The 27,181-nt window shown below is 41.6% G+C and overlaps 2 protein-coding genes across 3 annotated transcripts in view; both read left to right on the top strand.

Annotated features, from left to right (window-relative positions):
- The first annotated feature begins 465 nt into the window (after positions 1-465).
- On the top strand, positions 466-16,428 carry ogfod1 (2-oxoglutarate and iron-dependent oxygenase domain containing 1). Of its 2 annotated transcripts, none has more exons than XM_083759656.1 (13): positions 466-673; positions 2,970-3,115; positions 3,649-3,695; positions 6,141-6,241; positions 7,646-7,762; positions 7,952-8,043; positions 8,731-8,859; positions 10,610-10,723; positions 11,729-11,808; positions 12,740-12,999; positions 14,153-14,281; positions 15,692-15,750; positions 16,191-16,428. In XM_083759656.1, exons 1-13 carry the CDS (start codon positions 517-519, stop codon positions 16,350-16,352), a joined length of 1,593 nt encoding a protein of 530 aa, XP_083615782.1. In that variant the 5' UTR covers positions 466-516; the 3' UTR covers positions 16,353-16,428. The 2 variants fall into 2 exon arrangements, with proteins under 2 accessions (XP_083615782.1, XP_083615783.1); XM_083759657.1 differs by having other exon boundaries at positions 512-673; positions 2,970-3,041.
- A 2,948-nt stretch (positions 16,429-19,376) lies between these two features.
- tradd (tnfrsf1a-associated via death domain) overlaps positions 19,377-27,181 on the top strand; it is a 14,927-nt gene continuing 7,122 nt past the window's right edge. The window contains exons 1-2 of the mRNA XM_083757597.1: positions 19,377-19,439; positions 26,815-26,974. Coding sequence (XP_083613723.1) covers positions 26,818-26,974 — 157 coding nt within the window. The 5' untranslated portion in view covers positions 19,377-19,439; positions 26,815-26,817. The remainder of the gene's footprint in view (positions 19,440-26,814; positions 26,975-27,181) is intronic.

The following is a 27,181-nucleotide window of genomic DNA, read 5'->3' as shown; positions in this document are numbered from 1 at the left end:
TGAAAATGGCAGCCATATAATTGTATTATTTTATTATATTGTTATTAGCCTACTATACTATCCTTTGTATGCCAGCGTTCAGGGCTTTGCAAAATGAGGTGACGGTTTAATTTCACAATTTTGCTGGCTATAAATTAACCCAATGAGATAATGTATGGTTTCGCCATCCACTTTTAGATATTCTCTTTGTATGTCATGTTATTTGCAATAACTGTCCAATATGTATCAATATCAATGGGTAGTCCATGATATGGAAATGTTTGAGCAATTTAAGACAATTCAAAATGCAAACTATTGAAAATAATCCAAGCATTGTACTCCCCTTTCCCAAAATAACAGAACTACAAGGCAAGATGGACGCTTTGTTGGCTTGTAGTTCTGTTATTTTTGCGACACGCCTTGATGACGTAGTTCATGGGCGACACATACAGAGCTCGCGTTCTGCACACTTTCCCATCTGGTGTTGTCAAGTATCATATCGGTGTGTTTTTGGACGTCAATAAGAGCCTTTTTGTCATGAACTCTAAACGACAACCAGACGACGGCGACCACACGAAGAGAAAGAGGAGAAAAAAACGCGAGGAGGTCGCTCAACTTTGTTCCATTCTGGCTGACGACAACGTGAAGAGTGCAGTGAAGACAGCCTGGTCTCATGGCGCTGCTTACTGCCATGGTCAGTACTATGGATACATACTACACACAGTACAGTACACACTACTGCCATGGTCAGTACTATATGAATATTATACTACACAGTACAGTACACTACTGCCATGGTCAGTACTATATGAATATTATACTACACAGTACAGTACACAATACTGCCATGGTCTGTACTGTGCATATTATACTACACACAGTACAGTACACACTACTGCCATGGTCAGTACTATATGAATATTATACTACACAGTACAGTACACACTACTGCCATGGTCTGTACTGTACATATTATACTACACACAGTACAGTACACACACTTACCATGGTCAGTACTATGAATATTATACTACACACAGTACTGCTAGTACTAAGAATATTATACTACACACAATACCATACACTATTGCTATGGTCAGTACTATGAATATTATACTGCACACTATTGTGCAGTTCTATATGAATTGTATACACCGTACAGTACACACTATTGCCATGGTCAGTACTATAAATATTATACACAGTATACAGTGCAATGCACATGTACTGTACAGTCTGTACTGTCATGGTATCCCCGTTTGGCATAGTGATGTAAGGTTACAAACAGAGCTATACTGTCATGGTTTGTTCTCTATATACTATAATTTGTTTGTGACTTGGGAGAAATACAAAAAATGATGTACTGTCCATTACATATCAAGGTCCATTATTGATTCAGCATTTGAGTCACGGACCACCATTTGATGACATTTAGCCTCTCAGACCCAAAACTAAATAATATGTCCACATGTCCATGCTGTATTGATGTGGCACCATTAGGAGAGATAACAGGCAACGTTGATCAAAATTGTGTAAATTAAATAATGTAATGTTTATAATAATGTAACTCTTATGAGCATAACATGAAACCAAATGGACTCTCCATTCAGCTGGGGAACACCTGGAACCCCTTCAAGGACCACTGGTGGTCCCCGGACCTCTGGTTGAAAACTAATGGGTTAGAATTGTTTACAAAAGACTTGAATTGACCTTTTTATCATATACTATTGGTGGAGAGGTTTGTCTAACTCATGTTATGCTTAGCTGTGATTGGACCACAGCAGTTTGGGGAGGGGCTTATGTTATATGCAAGGTATTTTCTTTTTATCAGATTTTTTTATATCTAAGGGTTGGGAAAGAAATGACAGGATGATGAAATCCGGAGTTGGAAAAACATTAGTTTCTATATTGTACACGTTGTATACACCTATGCAATGTTTAATCATAATAAATAAATAAATCTATATACCGTATATGAATATAAAACATATAGCCTACACTACTGATCAAACATATTGATATTCATAGCAACCTTTTTTTCTTCTTTTGAAATCTGACGGGTGTCTGGCTGGCATCTCCCTTAGAGATAGGGTGAGAAGTTCAGTAACACGAGAGAGACTCAAAGTAGAGTCGCTGCTTCCTCGCCTGGAAAGGAGCCAACTTAGGTGGTTCGGACATCTGGTTAGGAATAGAATTAGGATGACTCTCGAGCGTCTCCCTAGGGAGGTCCTCGAGGCACGTCCCACTGGGAGGAGACCCCGGGGCAGACCAAGTTGCACTTGGAGGGATCATCGACTCACTGGCCTTGGAACGCCTCGGGAGTCGGGATCCCCCAGGAGGAAGTTACTAATGTTGCTCTGGAGAGGGAAGTCTGGAGCTCCCGTGTTGCCCCCGTGACCTGACTAAGGATAACCGGTTGAAGATGGATGGATGGACATCGTGACATTGTAATAAATGGTCATTAGACTATCTCCCAGACGCCCAGCTCCCCTGTCAGAGTTCAATGTCAGAGTTCAATGAATGCAATCTGGGAACCCATTGGCAAAACAAAGGAAAACCAGCGCCCTCTTTTCCTTCAGTCTGTCTCGGGAGACTAAAATGAATGTATAATCATGTGCAGGATGTAATTAGGGGCGGCACCTGTCAGTCAGCAGGGAGTGTTGGGCAGGAGGAGTAGGACTGGCAGGTGAGCCAGAAGTAGGATACAAACGACAATGTATTCTATCTTATTATTAGAGGGGGATTTTCTTTTGCTAGTGAAACGTCAGGAGTGCATATTAAATGTAAGCTATTCATTATCAGACAATCATTGTTTATTTTATTTATCATCATCCTGTGTTCAAGGTAAAAAAGGAACCTTACATCAACTTTGCCTTAGGGGAGGGGGAGGGCATGTCTGGGCATGTTGCAGAGTTGTTATGAAACATTTTCAGGCATCATATCCCATTTTAATTGCTGCGCAATTAACTTGATGTAACACTGTTTTGCAGGGAACCTGGAGTTGGATTGCCAGCCCTTCCCTCACTGCATCATCAAGAACTTCATCAGCAATGAGACCTTTGGTGAGAACCTGCAGAGAGAACTCCTAGACCTCAACTTTCATGAGAAGTCAAATGACTTGTACAAATTTAAACAGGTACACTAGGCCCAAGTAGGCTTGTCACGATCATGACATTTTAGTTGATGATTAATTGTGTTTTTGCCAGTTTGAACATTGGAACATTGATGCACGGATGTTTTTTCATAGGGCAGATTTGACAAATAACTGAAATATGTATAAAGAAATGACTGTCATTGTCATCGAAGGTCATTGTCAGACATTACTAATAAACAAAATAAATAATATACTTATCACCAAAACAGACCATATCCATTGAACATTTAAAAATGTCAACAATTTTTAAATGTTTTGCCCTAAATTGAAACTAAAGAGCGTGGACAACAACATGGATATCATAATGGAAATTTGACACTTGTTCATTCTATCCAGCTGTTTTTATACAGAATCAATAAACGACTAAAGATAATGCAGAATTATTGCAATTAGCCCAAATTATTGCGATCAGGGATTAATAATTGTAACAAGGCTAAACCAAAATACATAATTTCATTGCCTTGGACCAGTAATGACACTGTTGTATAATGTCTTCTGTTTATTTCCTTTAACAGTCAGATGATTTGAAGAAGAGAACGGAACCACACATCACAGGCTTGAGGTATAATATCTTACTGTCTGTTTGTTTGTATGTACATTACTTGCAAGCTTGTCCTACTTTACCTTCCATCTCAGAAGAAGAAATCCATTACAATTCAAATGTAGTTGTCTCAAGACACTTTACATTATAGAGACCCAACATTGTCCCACCCTGAGCAACCAATTTCGCGACAGTGCCAACAAAAAACTCCATTAAGGCAGTGGTTTTTCATATCAACCCTTTTCATATCAAGGTCCGTTATTTATTCTCCATCTGAGCCATGGACCACCAATTGATGACATTTAGCATCTCAGACCCAAAACTTAGAATATTTTGTTGTCGTTGGATGAGAGAGAGAGAGAGAGTTTGTAAATACATCGAAGATGTGAATGTAATCCATTCCTAATGGATGAAGCCTTGGCCTGGAAGAGAGGTCATCAGGTGGTCTCCAACCTTCTTAGAGTGTTTCAACCCTCAACCACTAGTCCACTACACTCTCCAGTTGGTGGGTCAGCAGTGATTGGCCAAGTCACTGCTCTCCTCCAGGCTTCCAGCTATAGACAAGTCCACGGAGGGGAACCATCACCGAGGTGCAACCAGCACCGGGAGGGAAGGCCACACCCGGCCAACAGGCTGTGGTTCGAAACCTGCCGGCCAGGTGCAGCAAACCAGTGCTGGCCACACCCCAGCGACCGCCGCGCCTAGGGCACCCCCCCCCACGGACCGCCCACTGTCCTTTCTCTCCTGCCAGAACTAACAGGAAGCTCTCTCTGCCTTTTGTATTCTTGGGGGATATCAGGCACTGAGAGGTCTCTAGGAAATACAAGCATAAACAAGTTGGACCAATAAGAACAATAATAAATATGATAACGTAAGATGGAAGATAATGCTATAATTAGATGTAGTGTAGCACACTGTAATGTTAAGATCATTATATAATTGTATAATACCACCAGTAAGACGCCCTGAGGGGGGGCCTTAAAGGGCGACGTCGCGTGCACGCATCCCCCTGGGTGACGGCAGATGGCAGACTGCTTTGGCATGGGGGGGTCAGATCAACATGTGGAATGAATTCTGTACTGGCCATATATTGAGCGTGTCTTGAGTCTACAGGGTTTGATGAAGTCAGAACATGAATGTCAGAACAGGTAGGACGGGTGGGGAGGGATCAACATTTGGAATGTCAGAACAGGTCAGCTGAAGATCTAGGTGATGATCCAGTCTTCTCCATGTATGGTTATCCAGGGTTAGATTTGGTCAGTGTCGTGATCTTCATATATGGAGAATGGAGATGGCCATATATGGTGGCATGACGTGTCACAAGGCCTGATGTCACGAGGCCTGATGTCACGAGGCGTGACCATATATGGAGGTGTGATGTCACGGGGCATGACCATATATGGAGGTGTGATGTCACGAGGTGTGATGTCACGAGGCGTGACCATATGGAGGCGTGACTTAACACGGATATGCAGGTTTTACTTTTCATAGTAAATGCGACCTACAGTCGCAATAATGCCTCGTCTGTGATCACACCACTGGTCTGCAGCTGGCCATCCGTAATCACAGTCCATGGAAACCTGCAAGATGGGAAACACACAAACTCAGGGGAGCCGGTCCCCGGATGGTGAGTTAGTGGCAGGCCTACAGTGTTAATTACAATTGCACTGATGGGACACGAACCCACACAATGACACACCAGAGGTGAAGAGAGTTCCTTTCTCTTCACCTCTCGTGTTTCATTGTGTGGGTCCGGGATGGATGGAAGGAATAGGAGGGATTGTGGCGAGAACTTCCAATAATAGCGCATCCCCGGCCGATAGGTGTGAAGTGTGAACGGTTTGGGGGACTATTTAAATTTTAAAACAAAGGCGGCTTGCATGGGGGTGCATACTTAGTTTAGACTAGTCATTGGTTAGACATGGGTTAAGGTTAGGTTTAGGTGTGCTGCCCCGTGGGATGTTAGGTTTAGGGTGAGGGTTTGAGATAGGTTGTAGTTGTAGGACTATACTAAACAGAAATTTGCATGCACAAGGGGTGCCAAAGTAGGCTATCTTTTGTTGTTTTTCTTGTTTTTTCACCCCCTCTCTTTGAAGTCAGATTGGGCCAGCACTAAACTGACTGGGCCACGGCCCGCGTGGCCCAATGGACCCTACGCCGGTGCTCAAATCACATTGTCGTGGTCATTTTTTTGCCAACGGCTGATTCGGTCTAGCTTTAGCCAGACTAAACTAGCAGATGTACATGTACAAGCTTGCAGAGTAGCACAAAGTGACTTGCTGTATGTTTGTATATCTGCTATTGTTTTTATTTTTTATTTTCCATTTAGGACTGAGAACAGATTCTCCAAAATGTCTTTTAAATCATGACATTTTCCTGAAAAACCTATGTTTCTATATCATTGGTTCTCAAACTATTTAATGTCAAGGACCCCCATAGTTGATAAACATTTCTGTCCCATCACAGGGCAGCACTATTTGGGCAGTTCCGATGCTGGCTAGCAGAAGTCCTGGGGGTTGAGTTGGAGTCCACAGTGGATATTTCCTGTGCCAAGTACCAATATACCGGTGAGCTTTTTACTTATTTAGTGTAACACTTCTTAGTTCTTTAGGGCTGAATGATATTGTGTTATGAAACTAGATATTGTGTGGGATTTTGGACATCATAATGGTGAATGACAACTACAAGTGTGGCCTACTCCTGGTTTTTAAGGCTGCATTACAGTGTTTTCTGAACGTACCTGTCGACTGTTACAGCTGTTCTATTCTTTGTCTTTATCCACTTAGGTTATTATATAGGCATTACTGATTAATATTTAGAAAAATAAAGGCTAATTTTGTGAATAGTTTTGTCCGCACGATCCCCACAATATCATCACAAAATTGATCACAAAAATCACAAAAAATTATAACATTTGAACTTACTAGTGTATGTAAAGTTTATGTATTCATCACAGTCATACTGTTAGGTCCTTATTATGCACATTTCCCAAGCTTGCGAGCAAATAGAATTTTAAACTAAAACCAGGAAGAAATAATAATAATAAAAAAAACATTGGATACTGTGTAATTGTTTTCCAATTATACAAAAGTTATTATTGATATAGTCTTTCACTAGCATATTTTCCACAATAACCATTCCACATGGCCCAGGCCGTAGCGTAACGGTCTGGGCACCGGACTGGTGATCCAGTCGCGGTGTGCCGCGGGTTCGACTCCCGAACCCGACACGGCCTTTACCGCATGTCATCCCCCCATCTCTCTCCCGTTTCCTGTCAGCCTACTATCTGTCCCTTAAAAAATCAATAAAAGGCGTAAGCCGCAAAAAAATATCTTAAAAAAAAAAAAAAAACCATTCCACATTCATGTAAAACGTTATTTTTAATAGTTAGTAGTAGTAGTTTCTGCCCCCAATCACTAGTGCTAAAATGACGCAGACACCAAGTATTTATTTATATATTTAAAAGTAAAAAAACTACACTTCTGAGAATGTTAATTTCCAAAATATCTTAGGCTCTTGCCTTAGACCATGGAGAATAAATCTTTGGAGCGGCACTTCCGTATTTTTGCTTTTTAACTGAATTCTGGGAATCGCAGTCCCAACAGACAGCGGCGCTACCGGAGGTGTAGCCCCCGAAAGACTACTAAAATTGTTATTACACAGTGGGACTGCATTGTCTCTGTCAGGTGGAATTGTGAAACCTCCTAATGTCCGAAAACTGTTACTTTTCAGGATTTCAAATTCAAAAGTAGCAGATCTACAAGCTAAGAAAAGCGCTTCACGCTTGCAGATCTGCTGCTTTTGATGCTTTCGTGTGATGCCGTATTATGATCAAGTAGGGCGTTCATTTACGCGAAAGAATATAAGAGGTTTCCGCCTGACGGCTGACAATATGAAATTCTCAACTGGAGATCCAGTCAGAGGTACAGCCATATCACTTTCCATTGATTTGTGAACATAATCTCCTCTAGATGTGCTTCTGTGTCATGATGATGAACTGGAGGACAGGCGTGTAGCATTTATCTTATACCTCGTCCCTCCTTGGAAGACCAGCGATGGGGGAACCCTGGACCTGTACACCACAGACAGTGAGTGCCACTGTGTGTGTGTGTGTGTGTGTGTGTGTGTGTGTGTGTGTGTGACTGTGTGTGTGTGTGTGTGTGTGTGTGTGTGTGTGTGTGTGTGTGTGTGTGTGTGTGTGTGTGTGTGTGTGTGCGTGTGCGTGTGTGCGTGTGCAAGAGAGCAGTAGACCAAGACTTGTGTGTGTCTATTGTCAGGTCACTACCAGCCAGAGAGTGTAGCCAAGTCTCTCGTACCATCTTGGAACACGTTGATCCTCTTTGAAGTTTCACCAGTATCTTTCCACAAGGTAACAGCCTTCCATTTCCAAAATAAAAACTAAATTCATTTACATAAATATGATATCACGCTACAGTTAACCCTTTTTTCAGGTACACTTGGGAGTCCCAAGTGTACATGCAGTGGTGGAAGAAGCATACTCAAGTAAAATACTCACGCATTCAAAAGTACATTTTCCAAAATATTTCAAAAATGTCAGGGATATTCTGAAACTTTCAATCATTTGTGCTGTGAGCTTGTAGATCGGATATTTTCCACTATATTTGAAATAGAGTTTACGTGGTAAATTCAAAACATATATTTTTGAGTCCCTTCCTAGGAAAGTATAATATATTTCTATTTGAAATGTAGCAGAGTGAAAGGAAAAAACTAAAAGAAAACACTTTGGAGTAGTACCGTAACTCAATGGAGTACAGTATATCGTCTGTCGGGCAGAAACCTCTCTTATCATCATATTCTAACTTTTTGTGATTCTTTTTTTCTCTCGTAAATTAACGCCCTTCACTTAATCATGCGACACCATCCCATGAAAGCATCAAAAGTAGCAGAACCGCAAGCTCGAGTTTTGGCCTTGTAGATCTGCTACTTTTGAATTTGAATCCTGAAAAGTAAAGAGTTTTGGACATATGATGGGGTTTCCACCCGACGGAATCTATTTCTAAGCCTGTGGGTTTTGTGTCATCATAACGTGCTCCAGGTGGCAGAGGTCCTGTCGGAGGACAAGTGTCGCCTGTCTCTCAGCGGTTGGTTCCACGGGCCGTCTCTAGATCGCCCTGCTGGCCACGTGGAGACACCCGTCCCCAGGAGCCCTCACCTACCGAGAGACGTAAGGTTACCGGTACTTCAAACGGATTCAGGTTGAGACCAGTGTTGTTTTTGGCAGCAAATTTCTATTTTAGTTTTAGTCATAGTCTCTTGAATAGTTTTCACTTAGTTTTAGTCACATTTTAGTCGCCTGGAATGTTATAGTGTTTAGTCTAGTTTTAGTCGACTAAATGTCATACGATTTTAGTCGACTAAATCTACAGTTGATTTAGTCGACTAAAATGTGTTTTGACAGGCCTTGATGTCGTTGTAACATATTTTACACTTTGGTTGCATGCTGAAAATAGCAGATATACAATCTCACAGACGCGTTGTGAGATTGTATATCTGCTATTTTCAGCTTGCAACCCAGCATAAAACTGGATCTCTTGTCCACTAGTCCCTTCCTAACATTTTAGTCCAGTTTATATTTGTTGACGAAATTGTCAGTATATTTAGTCTTAGTTTTAGTCATCATAGATTAGTTTTTATTTAGTTTTAGTCAGTGAAAAAAGGTAGTCGACGAAAATTTTTCGTCTTAGTTTTAGTCGACAAAAACAACACTGGTTGAGACCCTAGCCCATTTTAGACCTGGGCCGATTCTTTAAAAAAAGTCTTCTGAATCCTAAACATTTTCTGAAAATTCTATGTCAGTGGTGCTCATTTGAGTTCAAAACTTTCAAATGGACAGCAAAGTGTCCATTTGAAAGTTCGTTGTTTGTTCATTTTATTTTTTGTTTTGTACAGTGTACAGTATGTGGCCCATGGTGACATCGACCAATTCTGGATTAAAAGCGTCTCAATATATTACTTATGGCCCCCAAATCTATAAATCTCAAACACTATTTAAAGCAGCCGGCGGTTCCACCCGCTGTTTTCACTTGAGCACCTGCCCCTCAAAATGTCTGTGCACGACACTTCAAAGTTCAGTTTATGTCATGTGTATTTTATATGCACTTGTTTGCTTGTTCTCTTTATATATTGAAGTGTAATAAATACTTAAAGGACAACTTTAGTTTTTTTCAACCAAGGTTCATGTTTTAGGTTGTTATTAGAGAAACTAAAAGGTGAGTGTTAAATTTCTTTCATTTGCTGCTTTCTTTTGTTTTGGGAATTTTAGCTCTTTTTGATAAGCATTCGAGCATGGGGCTAAATATGTATTTTTTCACAAAATGTTATGGCGATTTCATTTTATTTTCCTACTAGACCCCAAGAAATTACATCTGGCCACAAAAGATCACAAGATCTTTGTATGTCTACAAACTGACATATTGAGCCTATACACACACAGTATAAGCCTTCCCCCAGTAGGCCTCCTTTACATTCAATAGATCCTGTGATCTTCTGTGGTCAGATGTAATTTCCTGGGGTTTATTAGGACTATAGTAAATAATACAAAAATAAATCACCATAAAATGTTGTACAAAAATACATATTTAGCCCCATGCTCGAATGCCCCCGCCCCCCTGTCAAAAAGAGCTAAAATCCCTAAAACGAAAGAAAGCAGCAAATGAAAAACAATTAACAGTCATCTTTTACTTTATCTAATGACAACCTAAAACATGAACCTTGGTTGAAAAAAACTAAAGTTGTCCTTTAAAACAATGATTCCCTTAAGAAATCAAACTTTTTTTCAAATTGTTTTCAAGATTTCGCTGTCTCCAACATCACGATCGGACCCAGAAATCTGGCATCGGTCGGGCTTCTAATGCATGTGAATGTGTATGTAATGTATTCATGAGTTCCTGTTCAACGTTGTGGTGTTTGCACAGGAGACACTGCTACTGGAGTGGGTGAACCCAACGTACCTGGATATCTGCTACCAGGAGCAGATCCAGGGGGAGTTTGAGGACAGTTCTGAGATCCAGCTCAAGAACTTCCTCGTGGTAAATTGCCCCCCACCTTTCTCCGTCTCTCTCGTCTTTCTGCCGTCTCTCCTGTAAATGTTCATGATAAAATGGCACCATTTCTTTCCAACATGGTCTGTGTCTCATGGGAGGGCTGTGGGCAGTTCAGAAACCCGTCCACCAGTGACCTCATCGATGGGGAATCCAAGCTAATAGAAACGGCAGGCTTTCTATTTCTGAAAAGTTGCAATGCAATAATTGGTACTAAGCCATCATTCTCGCGATAATAAAAATCTATTAAAAAAAGATAATTAGTTTAAAAAAAAAGAAATGTGCCAAATGATGATGTCCTCCTATGAGACACAGACTGAGTAGAAAATAATTGTGGCATTTTATCATGAACATTACTAATTATATACATTATAATTAATAAACAAAAATAATTAAAACTTCAATATTTTATTTATTTTAGAAACTCAATTCATCTTTCACTCCACTCAATAGGGGCAATGCCCGTTGCAAGTTGAGCACGGGTTTTCTCGGATCCACTCGGGTATTATACATAATGATAAACAGACCCGAGGTACCGAGGTAATGGACCCTGGAACCGGGTTCCAGTGATTATGGTAAATCACGGGTCCGGATTGGCATCAGGGGACCCGTGAAGAGCTACTACTACTGTGACAATAAATGTGGAGTTATTAGACCTTGGGTGTTTGACCCTTAACCCTCCCACCCATACTGCTCAGTGACACTGCATACTATATAATAAGATGATAGAAAGCTCATGGAAAACATCTGAAAAGAAAATGGCGTACAGTCAACCATATCAATGGTATCCTGTCTATTAATTGTTTCTACTACTGTAATGGACAAGGGGCAGCCAAACCTTATCAAACTGTCTCTCCCTGTTTCTCAGGAAATACCTTATTCTCTCAAGATGAAGTGTACTAGTCATTTAATTTAACCAGTGCTTGAATGCAGGAGCCTCCTCCTTCTTCCAGTGGGGTGTTTGACCTTTGACCTGGGTTCTGTCACCATCAGGAAGAGAAGTTCATGGAGGTGAGCGAAGCGTTAAAGTCAGCTGACGTCCAGTGGACAAGACGAGGTCCCCCCAATAAGCGGTGAGACATTTCACTCATTTTATCTTCCTAATGAATATATTTATCTTATTTACCAAGTGGAATTGACAGCGTGTCAAGTTGGGTACTGTAGCTCACATGGATATTGATTGCTTGGACCCTGTAGGGTCTGTTGACCGAGGTCCAACAGTTCCAGACAGATCTATTTGAAATGCTTTTTATAGGGTTTAAGTGGTTAATTAAATAAAGTTCAGTTCATGTGTATTTTATATTTACTTCTTTGTTCATTATTTAAACGTATTTTTCTCTCCACATGTTGAAGTTTAATATATTGAAATAATTCTATCAAAAAGTAGTTTTTGGTCAATGTTTTTGTTGAATTTTCTCAAATTGAATTAAATACTTTTACAGTAAAGTGATGTCAACGTACTTGACTGTTCTAGCGCTTCTATTATAATTTGTCTTTGCCCACTTAGTTATTACATAGTCATTACTGATGCTTATTTATAAAATGTAAATACTTTGTGAAAGCATCACTATTTATCCCCAACATAATCAACTCAATGATGTCCATATTGAGGTATTTACTATTTGGTAAAGAATATTAGATTTTGTCCATATCGCCCAGCCGGCCAGCCCCACTACCAGTTCTGTGCATTGTATGGATTGGTATAACATTTAGATTTTAGGAAATCTTTGAATATACCGGTATATTCTTTTTAAAGTCAACATTTGTTCCAGGGTCCATGGAACAATAATATTTTCAGATGGGTGTCTGCGGCCAAAGACACAAAATGTTGGGGGTACTTGACATAAAACAGTTTCAGCACTACTGGTATAGCAACATGAGCTTTTCCAGAAAACTGTTCGCCTTTAGAAGACATTTGTAGAATCGGCCTCGGGTCTGAATGGGTTTAACTGTACATTACAGATTTTAACACATTTATTAACACGCTTATTTGTGTGTATTCAGATGCTACGAGACTGCGTCGCTGGATACGTTGCCTCCGTGTGTGAGTGAGTGTTGGGAGTTGCTGCGTTCGGAAGCCTTCTTCCTTCTCCTGTCCAACTTCACGGGACTCAGCCTGCACTACCTCTGTCCTAACGATGATGAAGAGGTGAAGGAAGAGGAGGAGGAGGAGGAGAGCGAACAGCAAGATGACTACACCAGGGACGGAGAAGCCACGGGGTCTGTGACAGATCCACAATCATCAAGTAAAACCAAAGACAAAGGTTTGTGTTGAGCACTTAACGGTATGTCATAGAGAGCACAGAAGTCTGATGTCAATATCGGTAGAGGGCGCTAAGTCCACAGGCTCCTGTGCTTTCTTATTGGCATTGTAATCCCCAAAGGGGGATTTTAGATCACCTCATATAAGAAAATTAAACAAATCTGTGGCGTCCGCTGGTGGAGTGGTCCAAGCGCATGTCACATATAGAGCGTCGCAGTCCCCCAAAACAAATAGTGTTGTCTCCTGCCTTTATTTTCTTCTTTCTAATGATTTGATCGGCCCAAAATATTGTGTTCATTGTCATGATATGTCACGATCCGAGTTGGCTTTGTCCGCGGCGTAACCGTCTTTAAATAAATACTTTAAGAAAAGCCTATGGGAAAAATGCATTGGGATTAATTTCCTGGGCAACTCGTCGTTCTGAAAGGGGGAGGGACTGCGACACTCTATAGGACCCATAAACTAGCTCTTGTAGATTTATTTTCGCTGAACATTAAACTAAAAGGATAGGAATGCTAGGTTTCAAGTTAAGCATACGAGAAGACAAATAACGTCAAATAGCCGATCTAGCAGCCAGCAACGTGTCAATACAGGCAAATCGGATCTTCAGGACTGACTGTCCAGTGTCCACACTTGTTATTTGCAAGTGATCAGGTTGTATGTCTGTATTCGGTCAGCCTATATCTGCATTGGTTGATGTGCTAATAATGACATAACAACATAGGTGTGAGTACTGCTTAATTTATATTCTGTCATATGATGGCGTTGCTCAGCAAAGGTAGCAGGTCTACAAGCCGGACACGTGTCACGATGTGACACGTGTCCGGCGAGCAACACTGTCATATACGTGATTCGTATAATATATTTATAATTATAAGTCAGGCTTCAGTGTCCGACTGTCCAGACTGAGACATGTGAATCTCATTTCAAACCACACAGGAATGTGCTTCAAATTTGATTGACAAAAAATCTGTTTCCTTTTTTTTTGCAGTTGTAGACTTGATCAAATCGTATCAATCTGATTCCAATCTGGATAGGAGGGCAAAATGAGATTTAGCCTGCCAGTGTTGGTGGACTTGCTTTAGTGCTTATATGTACTGGCGGTGTGTGTGTGTGTGTGTTTGTTTGTTTGTTTGTCCGTTGTCCCTCTTCAGAGCCCAGTGTTCCAGAATGCTCGGGGGAGCTCCGTCAGTGGACTCACGGGGACTACACGTTGTTGCACGACGCAGAGGCAGCGAGGGCAGAGTACGCTCTGGACCTTATCCTGCCCTTTGGCTGTACGGGTCAGTCTGCGACAATCACCCATTCAGTCACATGCTTCATGTCTTAACCCTTTTTGGACTGAGGTCGATAAAAAAAAGAAGGTTCAAAATCCTAACATTTTTCTGAAAGTGGTGCTCAACCTTTTTCATGTCAAGGACCCCCTAGGGTAGGTACCCTCACAAAAAACATGCAGTAATCCTGGTCACTAAACTGCCTCCCCCTGGCCAGCCGGGGCACCTGATGGAGGGGAAACGAACTGGTTGGAATAACGTGTTCCTTCCACGCGCTACGTCCAACCAGGGAAACTCCCCCCTGTCAGGTGTAAAGGAGCAACTTGGACACTCAGGCATGAAGGAAGCATGAGTTCAAGTCCGTTGCTCTTCCCTTGTCCCCCACATATGGTGACTAGGTTGGTGGAGGGTGTGTAGAGCCCAGGATCACATTAGATGATTGACACAGGGGTGGAAAATGGGTTACAAAATCGTGGGATAAAAAATATTAGTTAAAAAAAAAGGACCCCCAAAATGATCTCTATTGGGCCACGGACCCCCATCTAAAAATAGGTAGTTCCAGGGACCCCCCAGAAGCCAATATTTTAGTTTAAAATGTTCGCTCTGAAATATGTATTCAAAGATTTGTGCCACATTTTCATGATTTTTCTAAAAATAGCAGACCTACAAGCTCGTAGCGTGCCACTCGGTGGCGCGCTATGAGCTTGTATTATCTGCTATTTTTCAATAGCTAAATTATAACATAATGTTTAAACACCAAAAGGGGTTCCCGCCCAAAATGGGTTAAAGCTGCACTATAACTTTCCTCTAGTAACCCGGACTGCCTGCGCAAGTGCAGACATTTCTTTTTACCATTGAGCTAACTAGTGCTTGCCTGCTTGCTCAGGGGGTGAATTGAATCTTGACCATCAGGTCATAAAGTCCTAAAGTCGGCTCTTCAGTGCTACTGAAAATGTCTGACGAGCCGAAATCATTTCGTCACTACAGCACCGAAACAGCGGTAAAATAGGAGTATGAATCGGCCCTTACTGTTGTATAATCTAATATTACTCGCCGTATAGACCACAAGTGGACCACAAGGTCACTGGTTCGATCCCGGGCACCGCCAATTCAGTGTATGAGTAGAACGGGTGCTTGGGTGAGGCAAGTCGTGGTTGCTGATGGTAGGTGTGGCGCTCCACCTCAGCAATCCATCTCCCAGCGGTCTAGCGCATTGTAACAGGGACAGACTCGGCTGATGCAGACAATAAGCCACTCCCGACCTACTTCTTACCATACAGATGTACTAGTTATACAGTATGTGAGCTTGTATATATATTTTTTGAATTATTTTCTTACATAAATCATCTCTTCTGGTTTGTTTAAGAACTACTGTATTATATTATGATACGATTCCTGAACATTGTTTTTCTCTCTTAGACTGGCAACCAGAGTTTGGAGGCTTCACGTCTTATGTCGCTAATGAAGAAGATGAGGAGGTGAGTGTGACCCACGTGAACCCTGTTTTATACACAACATTTTCACTATTTGTGAAGATAAAAAAACTAAAAAGAACAACACAAAAAACTGAGCTTGCAGATCTATTTACACTTTTGCTTGTCAAAACATCTTGAAAATGTCAGAAAAATGTTTGATTATTATAGTAATTTGATTCCATAGAATCAGCATGTCTTGTGTCCTGCATCAAAAACACCTACCAAAACATTGTAATTTTACATGTTGTGTTAAGTGTGTAGGACACACGGCGCCAGCGTGTGGTGACTCATTTCACGCTGTTTCACAAATTACATATTAGGACTTGGCCTAGCAGCATTTTTTCATTTGTGAGATTTCATTTAGCTTTAATCCATGAGTATATGACGGTATAAATGGCCTCTGTGTGTGCTTATAGTGCGTTGTTGTGATTTGACTCGTACAGCTCCTGACAGTTCATCCTGAGGACAACTCACTGGCCCTGGTCTACAGAGACAGAGAGACGCTCAAGTTTGTCAAACACATCAACCACAGAAGCTCCGTTCAGTCGCCCGACAAGGGCTCCCGTAGAAAACATTATGACTTTTCTTTTGTCTATTATGAATAAAAAAACTGTCTTTAACACTTGGTTGACATCGTCGTTCGTGAGACCTCTCCTCCACCTGCGACAGTGGTTCTCAACAGTTTCATGCGGTAACGCCCCCCCCCCCCCCCCCCCCCCCCCCCAAATAAATACATAATTAAATAATCGTAATGAACACTATATCTGCCAACCCTCCTGCGTTTTGCAAGAGACTCCTTTTATTTGACCATTTCTCCTGTGCTGCTCCTGTGCCAAAATTTCTCCTGCGTTTGGGGGATTTCACAATTTTTTGCGTGGTGGTCAACCCGGTCAAACCTCTCTCTCATCAATGAAAGAGTGGGAATGTTATGTTGCGTTCATACGGGCAGACGCAAAGATCACAAGTGTGGAGCAGCCGTATCATTGCGTCTTTGCATCGTCATGTCGCTGGCTTCCATTGGCAATGATTTGTAGACTGTATCTTTGCATCGTCATGTCGCTGGCTTCCATTGACAATGAATGGTAGACTGTATCTGCATAGTCATGTAGCTGGCTTCCATTGACAATGAATGGTAGACTGTATCTGCATAGTCATGTAGCTGGCTTCTATTGACAATGAATGGTAGACTGTATCTGCATAGTCATGTAGCTGGCTTCTATTGACAATGAATGGTAGACTGTATCTTTGCATCGTCATGTCGCTGGCTTCCATTGACAATGAATGGTAGACTGTATCTTTGCATCGTCATGTCGCTGGCTTCCATTGACAATGAATGCTAGACTATCTTTGCAATGTCGCTGGCTTCCATTGGCAATGATTTGTAGACTTTATATTTGCATCGTCATGTCGCTGGCTTCCATTGACAATGAATGGTAGACTGCATCTTTGCGTTTTCATGTCGCTGGCTTCCATTGGCAATGAATGGTAGACTGTATCTTTGCGTCTGCCCGTGAACGCACAGATATTCTTTTACTCTTGCTTTTTATGTACAGTAGCCTATATTAGGCTATGTCTGGGTAAAGTCCAGTCCCACATACAGTGTAGTAGGCCTGGCCTACACATACACTCTAAATTGTAATTGAATGCAGATAGAAGAATGAAGAGATATTACTAAAGATGGCTCTTGTATTGCTTCAGTCGTCAAATCAATTTCTGTAGCTTTTCTTTTTTTAATGGATCCTATGTTCGTAAAGCCTGATACAAGTATATAAACTCCCCAAATCCACCAGAATACAGAAATGTTCTAATTTGTTCTACTTTGTTACAAATTTGGTGTACCCCCTTGAAAAACAAAAATCTCCTTTTTATCTGATGGTCTGAGGTTGGTAGGTAGGCTATGGTTGAACATGGAGTTGAGACATTCAGTTTAGTTTGACTTGGTTCCACAGATTCATTCTGTAAAAATCAGAATGTTTTCAGAATGTTTGTCTCTTTCTTATATTATTTGACAATTTGGTCAATGTTTGACCAATTTGTTGATTTGATTTCTTTCTTTTTTTTAGGTATTAAAAAGTCTTAAAAGTTTTGGACTACATAGGCCTACTGTATTATTCCGCAATGTCACGTTTTGCGTTTTGTGCAAGATTTGTGTTGTTAAAATGTTTCAAAAAATATATAAAAATTGTACTTTCAAAGTAAAAAAAAATAATATATAGCAGATCTACAAGCATACTTCACAAAGCATTGCGATGCAACCTGTATTTTTTGAATAGCCAAAGTATATAAAATGTGGTTAAAATGGTTAAAATGATTGTGATGCTATATTTACTAATTTCGCTGAGGACCCCCTGGTACCCCCCAAGGACCCCTGGGGGTCCCCGGACAGTCAGTGGCCTCATAGTAATTGATTATGAGAATGTACACTATACATACTTTACAATCCTGTATTTGAAGCCAAATTGTTACTGTTATATTTCATACAAACTGTAGTAAAGGCAAAGGGTCTGTGCGACATTTACCTTTACTACAATTTATATTAAATATAACATAGCCAACTTTACCAAGACTGCATTTTAACTGTTTTATTCTTTAGATCATGAATGGATAGCCGAAACGTCTTATCCATTCATGATGTATGTAAATAATACAACCGTTAAAATGCAGTCTTGGTGTGTGTGCGACCCTTTACCTTTATTACGACGTTGATTTTAAGCAGGTAACGCACAATAAGTCAGAGCGCAGTGGTCACAAGAAAAGTTGTATTTCATATACATAAACACACTGTCTTGGTAACACTGTCTCATAGAATAATGTTGCAACTTGCACCTGGGGAAATTAATGGAAATGTACACAGATTACTTGATTTGGGAGCTATGCTTTCTAGCCATCTTTGGCGCCACCTGGTGGACACAATAATGCTCGCAGTGTGAGTGTGCCACTATGGTGCCACTCCACTGCTGGCACAGTGATGACTAGTGTCTGCAGATTATGTTAAATATTTTATTGAGAGATAAATGTCATGCTGTCTGCAGATTAAATCATTTATTTTACAAGAGCTAGGTCACTTTACACAACAATGGGACCATGCCAGCCAATCAGATTCTGAAAACCAGATGCTGAAAATCAATCATTCAATCATCAATCAATCAGTTTGATTGATTGAATGATTGATTTCCCGGCAATTGAATCAATCAGTCAGTCAGTCTGTGACTGTGTATCTTTTGATGCCCATCGTATTTAAAAAGAAAATGCACTTAGTAATAATATAATAATAATAATAACAACAATAATAAATAATGAATAACATGAATGGATAATTAATTTGGGGTTAGGGTTTTAAACACATTTAAGCATTTTACACACTACCGAAAATAACAAAAAAGGTTGTGGTGTAGTCAGTTTTACACAAATCACAAATTTGGCAGTGTGGGTATCTTGTAAAACATAGCTCTTTATTATTATTGTGCGCGACACCGTGATACTAACGGAGTATAAATACGTCTCGAGGCCTCCAGCCACTTCCTTCCCGTCAGTCGGCACGTTCCCTCTCCACCAATCAGAGCATGTCTTGACTCCACCGCCAGCCAATCACAGGCCGGGAAACCCCTCAGTGGGTGGGGCGTGAGCTTTCAGGAGGAAGCCAAGGAAAGCAACACACACCGAACAATAAGTTAAAACTTTCTTCTAAAAAGGTAAGATTCGTTAAAGAGGTTAAGTGTGGCGCTTGGTTATTTAATGTAACTAATAATAACCATTCAAAGATATCGCATAAAGGACAGAATGATATGGTAGAAAGAAAACACGTTTTGAGGGTTTTTCTTTTTTTTGGTCCCTTTTTCTTTGTATACAGTTGTTTAAACACTTAATTGGTGTTGTTTTAATTGTTGTGAGGTAGTGGTGTAGCATAAATGGGTCTAGTCTAGAACAGTGGTCCTTGAGGGGGTTCCAGGTGGTCCCCAGCTAAATGATGGAAAGTTGGACCTTAGTTTAAAGTGGACTCTTATAGATCTTTAACTCTTGAGAGTGTAAAATGAAACCAAATGCACCCGAAGAGTGAAAATATTGTTAAACATCTGCATTACTTAATTAATGTACAAGTGGTCTACACAATTAGAGCATGTAGAAGTATTGTTATTTTGATCAACGTTTGCCTGTTATCTTTTCTACGGTACCAACATCAATACAGCATGATGGAATTGTGGGCAAAATTGATAACAACATATTGAGGTTAAATGTCATCAAATGGTGTTCCGTGGCTCAAATGCCGGATAAATAATGATCCTTGATATGAAAAGGGTTGAAAACCACTGGTCTAGAGAGCAACATAACAAGTAGCTGTCATGAAGTCATGAACATAAACAACTATAAAACTGTCCCAACTCTGATTGCCTGCCTGGCATCTGAAATGGTACCAAACTGCCATGATGCAACTAAGTGTAAGTGTAAGTCCTGCTATTACCAGAGACGTTTGGCTTTTTGTTAGCTGAAATTTAAATCAGTAAACTTAAATCCCCCCTTTCATCTCTGGGACCCCTAATCCTTCACTGTGCAAATCCTCCGTTTTAATAAGATAATTGAGAGTATACAAAACAAAATGTAACCAATTAGGTCCATTCGGTTCCATTTTGACACCATTTTGGTTTCTTAACTATCCTTTATCTGGGGGGGACCGGACCCCCCTCGCATTGAGAACCATACAAGCTGCATAATGTTTTAAGCTTTTGATGATGACATATTTTAATCCTCATAATACAGCTGGGGGAATGCTTAATCTTACCACCACCACCAGTAAACACTTCTAGAATATACTATAGTGGAGACATATGAGATTCCTGTAAGGCCCCGGTGTAAATTATGAAGTGTATTAACGTGACATGTGGAATAATACAGTATGTAATCCAGCTGTGGGATGATGCTCTAGTAGTCGTCTGCACGCATCAACAGCCACACAGAGTTGTCACGTTTGACTGACCCCAAACACCAGCATTGTGTGATGATGTTATAGACTGTCAGTCACTGGTTCAGACTCAGAGTAGAGAGGGGGGGGGGGGGGGGGGGCGGGGGGCTGTGATTAAATGTGAATTTATGTAATGAATGATTGGAGGGGAGGGACAGGGTTCAAGGTACAATGAGGATTGAACAATGATGGACTGTTAACTCTGGATAAAAATCTGTTGGGAGTTATTTGTTCACATCAACTGTGTGTGTGTGTGTGTGTGTGTGTGTGTGTGTGTGTGTGTGTGTGTGTGTGTGTGTGTGTGTGTGTGTGTGTGTGTGTGTGTGTGTGTGTGTGTGTGTGTACATTATGTATGTGTCTATATATGCATGCACACACAGTATGGAATACGTTTAGGCATTATTTTTTATAGGTTACATTTTTGTGACTTATCTGACAAAACAAAGGGAGCCCATGTGGATCAACCACTCGGGTAATGCGAGTTCCCTTTCATATCAAGGCTCATTATTTATTCTGCATTTGAGCTAGGGTAGGGATATTAACATTTAATAACTAATCGAATGAATCGAAAAACGTCTCTGCTTTTGCATGTGATGTGACAGACAAGACAGTGCACTTTTCATTTAATTATATTTCTCATACAAAGATGCCGTTGCCTGGCTCTGTATCGCAAATGGTCAAATAACTATTTGATTAAGGAATATTATATTATGCCTTTTCCTATTCTTTCTGTATATCAGCAGTGAAGATTCTCAGATATTCTTTAAGACGCTGCTTATCAACTAACCGGATAATAAGCTTATCAAAACTTATCAACTATTATCAACTATCAATTCATGCATTCATCGATAATTCCCATCCCTAATTTGACACAATTCCATGCTTTTGGCAAATGTCGATCAAAATAACAATTATTCTACATTCTCTAGTTGTGTAGACTTCTTGTAATTAAGTAATGCAGATGTTTAACAATAATTTACTCTTGCGAGCGTAAATTGAAACCAAATGGACCTGTATAGGTCCATTTGGTTTAATTTTACGCTCTCAAGAGTTAAATATCTATAAGGGTCAATTTGGTTACCTGGGGACCGCCTGGAACTGCCTCAAGGACCACTGGTTGAAAAACAACGGGCTATCGGCTCACCCCAAACACAGAATGACAGTGGCATTTTTGTTCTGTCATTTTGGCATCATTCATGATGTCCTTTTTGCACTTACAGGAGGACAACAACATCCTGTGTCTGCTAAAATGTACAAAAATATAATTGTTAAGTATTCAGTTAAAGAAGGTGACATGTTTTGATGTCATGTTTATGTCACCTCTGTAAAAGCTGGGCATTCTGCAATGAGGCTGGAGTAGAAGAGTTTAATTAGGTTTGTCCAGATGGAATCTTGCATGATTCTATCGTGCAAGATAAGATTGTTGCTTGCCAAAAAGAACAGATCTACAAGCTAGCTGACGATGCCGATCTGTTCCTTTAGGGAAGCAACATCATCGTACGGTACTACATAATATTGATTAGCCATAATCCTAATATAAAATAAATGCACCATGTCGCTGTGTGCATTGCACGTATGACGTGTGCACATAATTATGTCTAACCACCGACTTCTTGACACACGCGTTCCACACCACCACCACAGGGAGTACTGTGCCCGTTGTGTCAATCGGATCGGTGGTTGTATTGTCCAGAACCAGCACAAAAGCCTCTGCCCGTAGCCTGGCTCCAGCCCTGAATCGCTACCATTAAAAAATATATATGTCCGGGACGAAATGAACATTCAGACTGAGTGTCAGGCTACTCTGCCCTGGCTCATCATCTTATGGCATCCAATGGGTACCGCTCAAAGTGGGGTCCGGGGATCCGGGGGGGGGGGGGGGGGGGGTCCTTCCTTGACATTAATTAGTTAGCCCATTCAGGCCTGACGTCGAAATTTTAAAATGCTCCTCAACATTCTTTGTCTCCGAAATTGTCAATGAATTTCATCATAGTTTTAGTCATCAAAAGCGTAGTTTTTTTGCTTCGTTTTTCGTCAGTGAAATAAGGTACCGGTAGTCGACACAAATGTTTCACCAACGTTTTACTTGGAGGAATGAATGGTGTTCTAAGAAAAACCTTACTGTAATACATACTGACTCATAATGTGAATCCTAGACTTGGCACCTTGCGAGGGGGAATGGCTCTGTGGTAACTCTGAAAGTTGGCTCAGAGGAGCTGACAAATCTGGAGCTGGTGACAGCTGACAGGGCCCGATGACTTTAGAATCGCTGTTAAGAAGGCACTCTGGCAGTTTGATGGAAGAATTGGCCAACTTCCAATATACATCATCAGGGGAAAAGGAAGGATCTGTCTTCTGTGGGGAATCAGAAAGCAGGGGAACTCTTGAGTCTTGACACTATACTGGGGAGAGTAGAGGGAAGTCTGGACGTTTTGTTGACGGTAGAAAAGCCTCCCCGATGTCTCTGTGAGTGACGTGCCGAGAAAGACGCCGGGAGCTTTGCTTTTTGCGAGTTCTTTAACGGCACGCAGGAGTCTAGCTGTTTGTGAAGAGAGACATGAAAAACCTTAACAAAACCGATTCCACAAACGACTCACATACTGTGTGTGTCCGTATAGCTAAATCTTGATCAGCACCACATTTCTTGTGCACACTGCCAGGAAGTCATAGATGTACTACCTATACTAAATTTCTTCACTGTCACATTGTTTTAAACTTTCTTTAAATTTAAATTTAAATTTAATTTCATAATGGAAATCAATGATCGGACTGAAATTTTGAGTCATAGAGGGCTGACATCGTATACATGACAGATGTCACACGGGCTGGCCACGTGGAATCGAGAACCGTGAATAGATCCACATTGGAGCCACGCAGTCAGAGTGGATTCCATTTCTACATTAGTAGATTCTCAAACATTTTCATGTCAAGGAACACCAAATGAATGCTTATTTGGCCACAGAACCGCCATTTGAAATAATTTTATGCCAGCAGTCCAGCACCCCCAAAAGAGAATCTATACAAGCTCACAAGCGCTACAAGCTAGTGAGCTTGTAGATTGGCTATGTTCGAAGAGCCGGCTATAAAAGGCTTAAGTGTTTAAACCCTCATGGACCCTCGGACCACTTCTGAGAACCACTGCTCTAAGGCCATGTCTGTCTGGCAGTCCAAATCAAAAATGTGGTGACATTCTTTATTTCTTTTGTTAAAATAAGTGTTAAATTATTAGCTCTAGTAATCATTACTAGAGTCTTAGTTCAGTAACTGGTCCCCCACCCCCCTCCCCCTGGCTCTCCGGCTTAGTAAACAGAAAAAACATGTTCAGTTAGGGATAGATAAATAATTTCATCCAGTCAGGAGAGCTGCGATGCACTCTAGCAGTCCAGCGGGACTCCTGGATCACTGCCCTGCACTCCCTCTCATCCAGCATCAGCACTAGCATCAGCCAGTGGCCCCGTCAGGACGTAAAAAGTGCGGGGACATTATTTTGTGTGGGGGGAGGGAGGACGTCATGACTCACATTGTTTTATTAGCATGGCTGACACCTTGATCGAGTTGAGACTGCAGTTAATTACTGCACGTATGCAGCCAATACACCATGGCATGCACCAGTGCCGGGCGGGGGAAATAAATAAATAGACCAGGCATCCCCCCCAATAGTGCCGGGACATTCAGACCCAAATGACCCCCCCCCCCCCTCCGACGCCTATGTCCGGAGCTCTGCAGCGCTGCTAGCTCCGCTGTCATGCGTATCATGGCACACCTCCTATCTGTGCCTTGGCTCCCCCTCCCCTGGCTCCACAGTCACACAGTGTCACAGTTCACTCCAGCTACCAGGTTTGGGTGGTCTTGTCTGACTGACACAGTGCCCAAACCAGCCTCACCCCTTCTCTCCCCTGACCTTGGCTGTGACCCGCGGCAAGCCTCTTTTAGGCTGTTAGAGGTGCACGTTTCTGATGTTTTCCTCCCATGATGTGACATTGAAGTGCCATTCATATAGCATTTGTTGTGTAGGATCCATCCACAGCCTTTTTATTTCCTGCTGTACACTGAGCGTCCATGTCTCTGCCCCCTGTTACTGATTCTACTGTAGCCAAGGTACAGCTATGTACTTCTTTATTATTGTCTCCACCAGGCCGAAGGCATGGGGGGAGAGTATGTTTTGCACTCCGTCCGTCCGTCCGTGTGTGTGTCCCTGTGTCCGTGAGCAGCTAATCTCGGCCACCGTTAACCCGGTCGATGCCAAATTTTGCACACACACTCCCTGGATGCCAACGACGAACCTCAGCCCCAAACTTTCCAGAACGGCCTGTTATAGCGCCACCAGGAGGCCGCTTTGTGCAAAACAAGTTTTTGCACAGTACACCTACAGATTTTGTCCAAACATCGCGCAAATTGGTACACAGTCTCTCTAGAGCCATTCAACGAAACCGGTCTTTCAGATTTCTCAGACTCCATCCTGATTGGTTAAGATTGGCTTCCAAAGTTCACAGGAGTGCTCAGTTTCAAACAAAATGCTGCAAATCATGAACACATCGCGTGATTTCCGTGAAATTGTGCACGCACATTCCCACTAGGCCGAGGACGAAATGCCACATGAACAATTTCAACTCAGCCTCAAGGTGGCGCTATAACTGGCCGAAAAGTGTTTTTACCTCTAACTGCACGGATCTGTGGATAATTTACTTTTGTTGCCCTTTTATCCAACCACCAGATGAAGGCAAGCTGCAATGTCCTACATTCCTATCCTGGTGGAGACCTGTGCCCAGAAGGGCACTTTTTCTAGTTGATAAATGGTTTGCCCTTGATATCGAGGTGGTTTACCTCTTTTTTTTTTTTTTTATATTTTTTTGCGGCTTACGCCTTTTATTGATTTTTGAAGGGACAGACAGTAGGCTGACAGGAAACGGGAGAGAGATGGGGGGATGACATGCAGTAAAGGCCGTGTCGGGTCCGGGAGTCGAACCCGCGGCACACTGCGACTGGATTACCAGTCCGGTGCCCAGACCGTTACGCTACGGCCTGGGCCGGTGGTTTACCTCTTGCCAGAAGTTGAACTGTAGGCTACCTCGATACATTGATATAAACATTATACAAAAAATAGTACCTAATCTTCATAATAAAGAGAAAAACGGTAAATGCTGGTCATATTCAAAGTTGCAAACTGTATGACTTGATTTAACATGCTTCATCCCACAATGGTTATTGTCTCGCTTCAAAACAATAATAATATGTTTTTTGGGTGATATGATGCAGATTTTCAAACCATTTTCAGATGGGGGTCCGCCGTGGCCAAATACATATCAATTTGTAGGTCCTCGACACTGCAATAGCACACACGGACACGCGTTATTCAGCTCAAAACGGAAGATTTGTCTTTGTGTGCACGAGCAGAACATCTGTGCGCAGCCAATGAGACAAACTGCATTAATTAACATGGGAGCGGAAGTATAGCAGGCATTGAGGCAACGTCCGCGCGCGTAAGCTTGCGCTTTTGCTGGGTTCTGTGCGTCACTCCGACTTCAGAGATTATTTATCGCGGCACACTTGAGCAGCTGTGGGGACAATCATTTCTTATTTTGAGCATCATCAGACAATGTGTTTTTGTTTAATGTATTCTTTGTCCTATTCGCTATCTGGTGGAAACCTTGTATGTCCAAAACTGTTACTTTTCAGAGAATGGAACAAAGAACCTGTGTTCTAATGTACCGGTAGTTATTAGTCACGAGCTCCTTTTAACACTTGGCAGTGAGTGGTTAAATATTTACAGGCACGCGTAACAATTTGTCAACCTGGTGTCCCTTTTTTTGGGCATGCCAGCCCATTATAGAAGGAAACGTTTTCTCAGATATATCGGTATCATTTTTATTCAAGTGCGACCCGTTGTGAGCTTGTAGATAATAAACTAAATATTGTATTTTTGGCACAGTGAAGTATAAAAGTCACACCCGTGTGAAGTGAGGGGCGCTCTTATCATCATACATCATCTCATTCCTTGTTTCATCTAATTCCCCTGATTTATGGGGAAAAGAAAACAAAATAAATGTGAAGATACAAGGTTTCTGCCTGACAGACACTAAGTGACGATTCTATGAACATTGTGTGGTCAGAGAATGGCAGACCAGACTGTGGAGCAGCATCACCGGCCCTGGGCAGGATGTGCGGTCTTGTTTCTGCAGTCGTCGTGCCCCTCGGTGAACCTGCTCTCCCTCTACAAAGACCAGCACGGAAAGTTCATCGTCTTCAAAGTCATCAAGCTCACACTGACAGGTACCGTAAAGCCCGGACATTCTTCAGCCTACTTGGCAGCATGCTAAATCATGAGAGTTGTATGTTGTTTGCTTTTACAGAATAGTATTTGTTGTAAAGCTTAAAAAAAGATTTCAACCTGGCGCCCCAATTTTGGCCATGACATTGTAGTACCGACGTCAAAATAACACGTCCCCTGGGTCACGGAAGTGTTTTTCCCATTCACAA

Source organism: Protomyctophum parallelum (assembly GCF_964188405.1).
Source record: "Protomyctophum parallelum genome assembly, chromosome: 2".
Classification (NCBI taxonomy): Eukaryota; Metazoa; Chordata; class Actinopteri; order Myctophiformes; family Myctophidae; genus Protomyctophum; species Protomyctophum parallelum.
Note: the sequence above shows the minus strand (reverse complement) of the source record. Positions and strands in the feature narration are given on the sequence as shown.

Bases quoted from the DNA above. Each gene is read 5' to 3' on its own strand.
- ogfod1 (XM_083759656.1), top strand. From the start codon at position 517: ATGAACTCTAAACGACAACCAGACGACGGCGACCACACGAAGAGAAAG. The intron at 10,724-11,728 runs GTAAATTGCCCC...TGTCACCATCAG, and splicing joins AGCTCAAGAACTTCCTCGTG to GAAGAGAAGTTCATGGAGGT. The intron at 13,000-14,152 runs GTTTGTGTTGAG...GTCCCTCTTCAG, and splicing joins AAGTAAAACCAAAGACAAAG to AGCCCAGTGTTCCAGAATGC.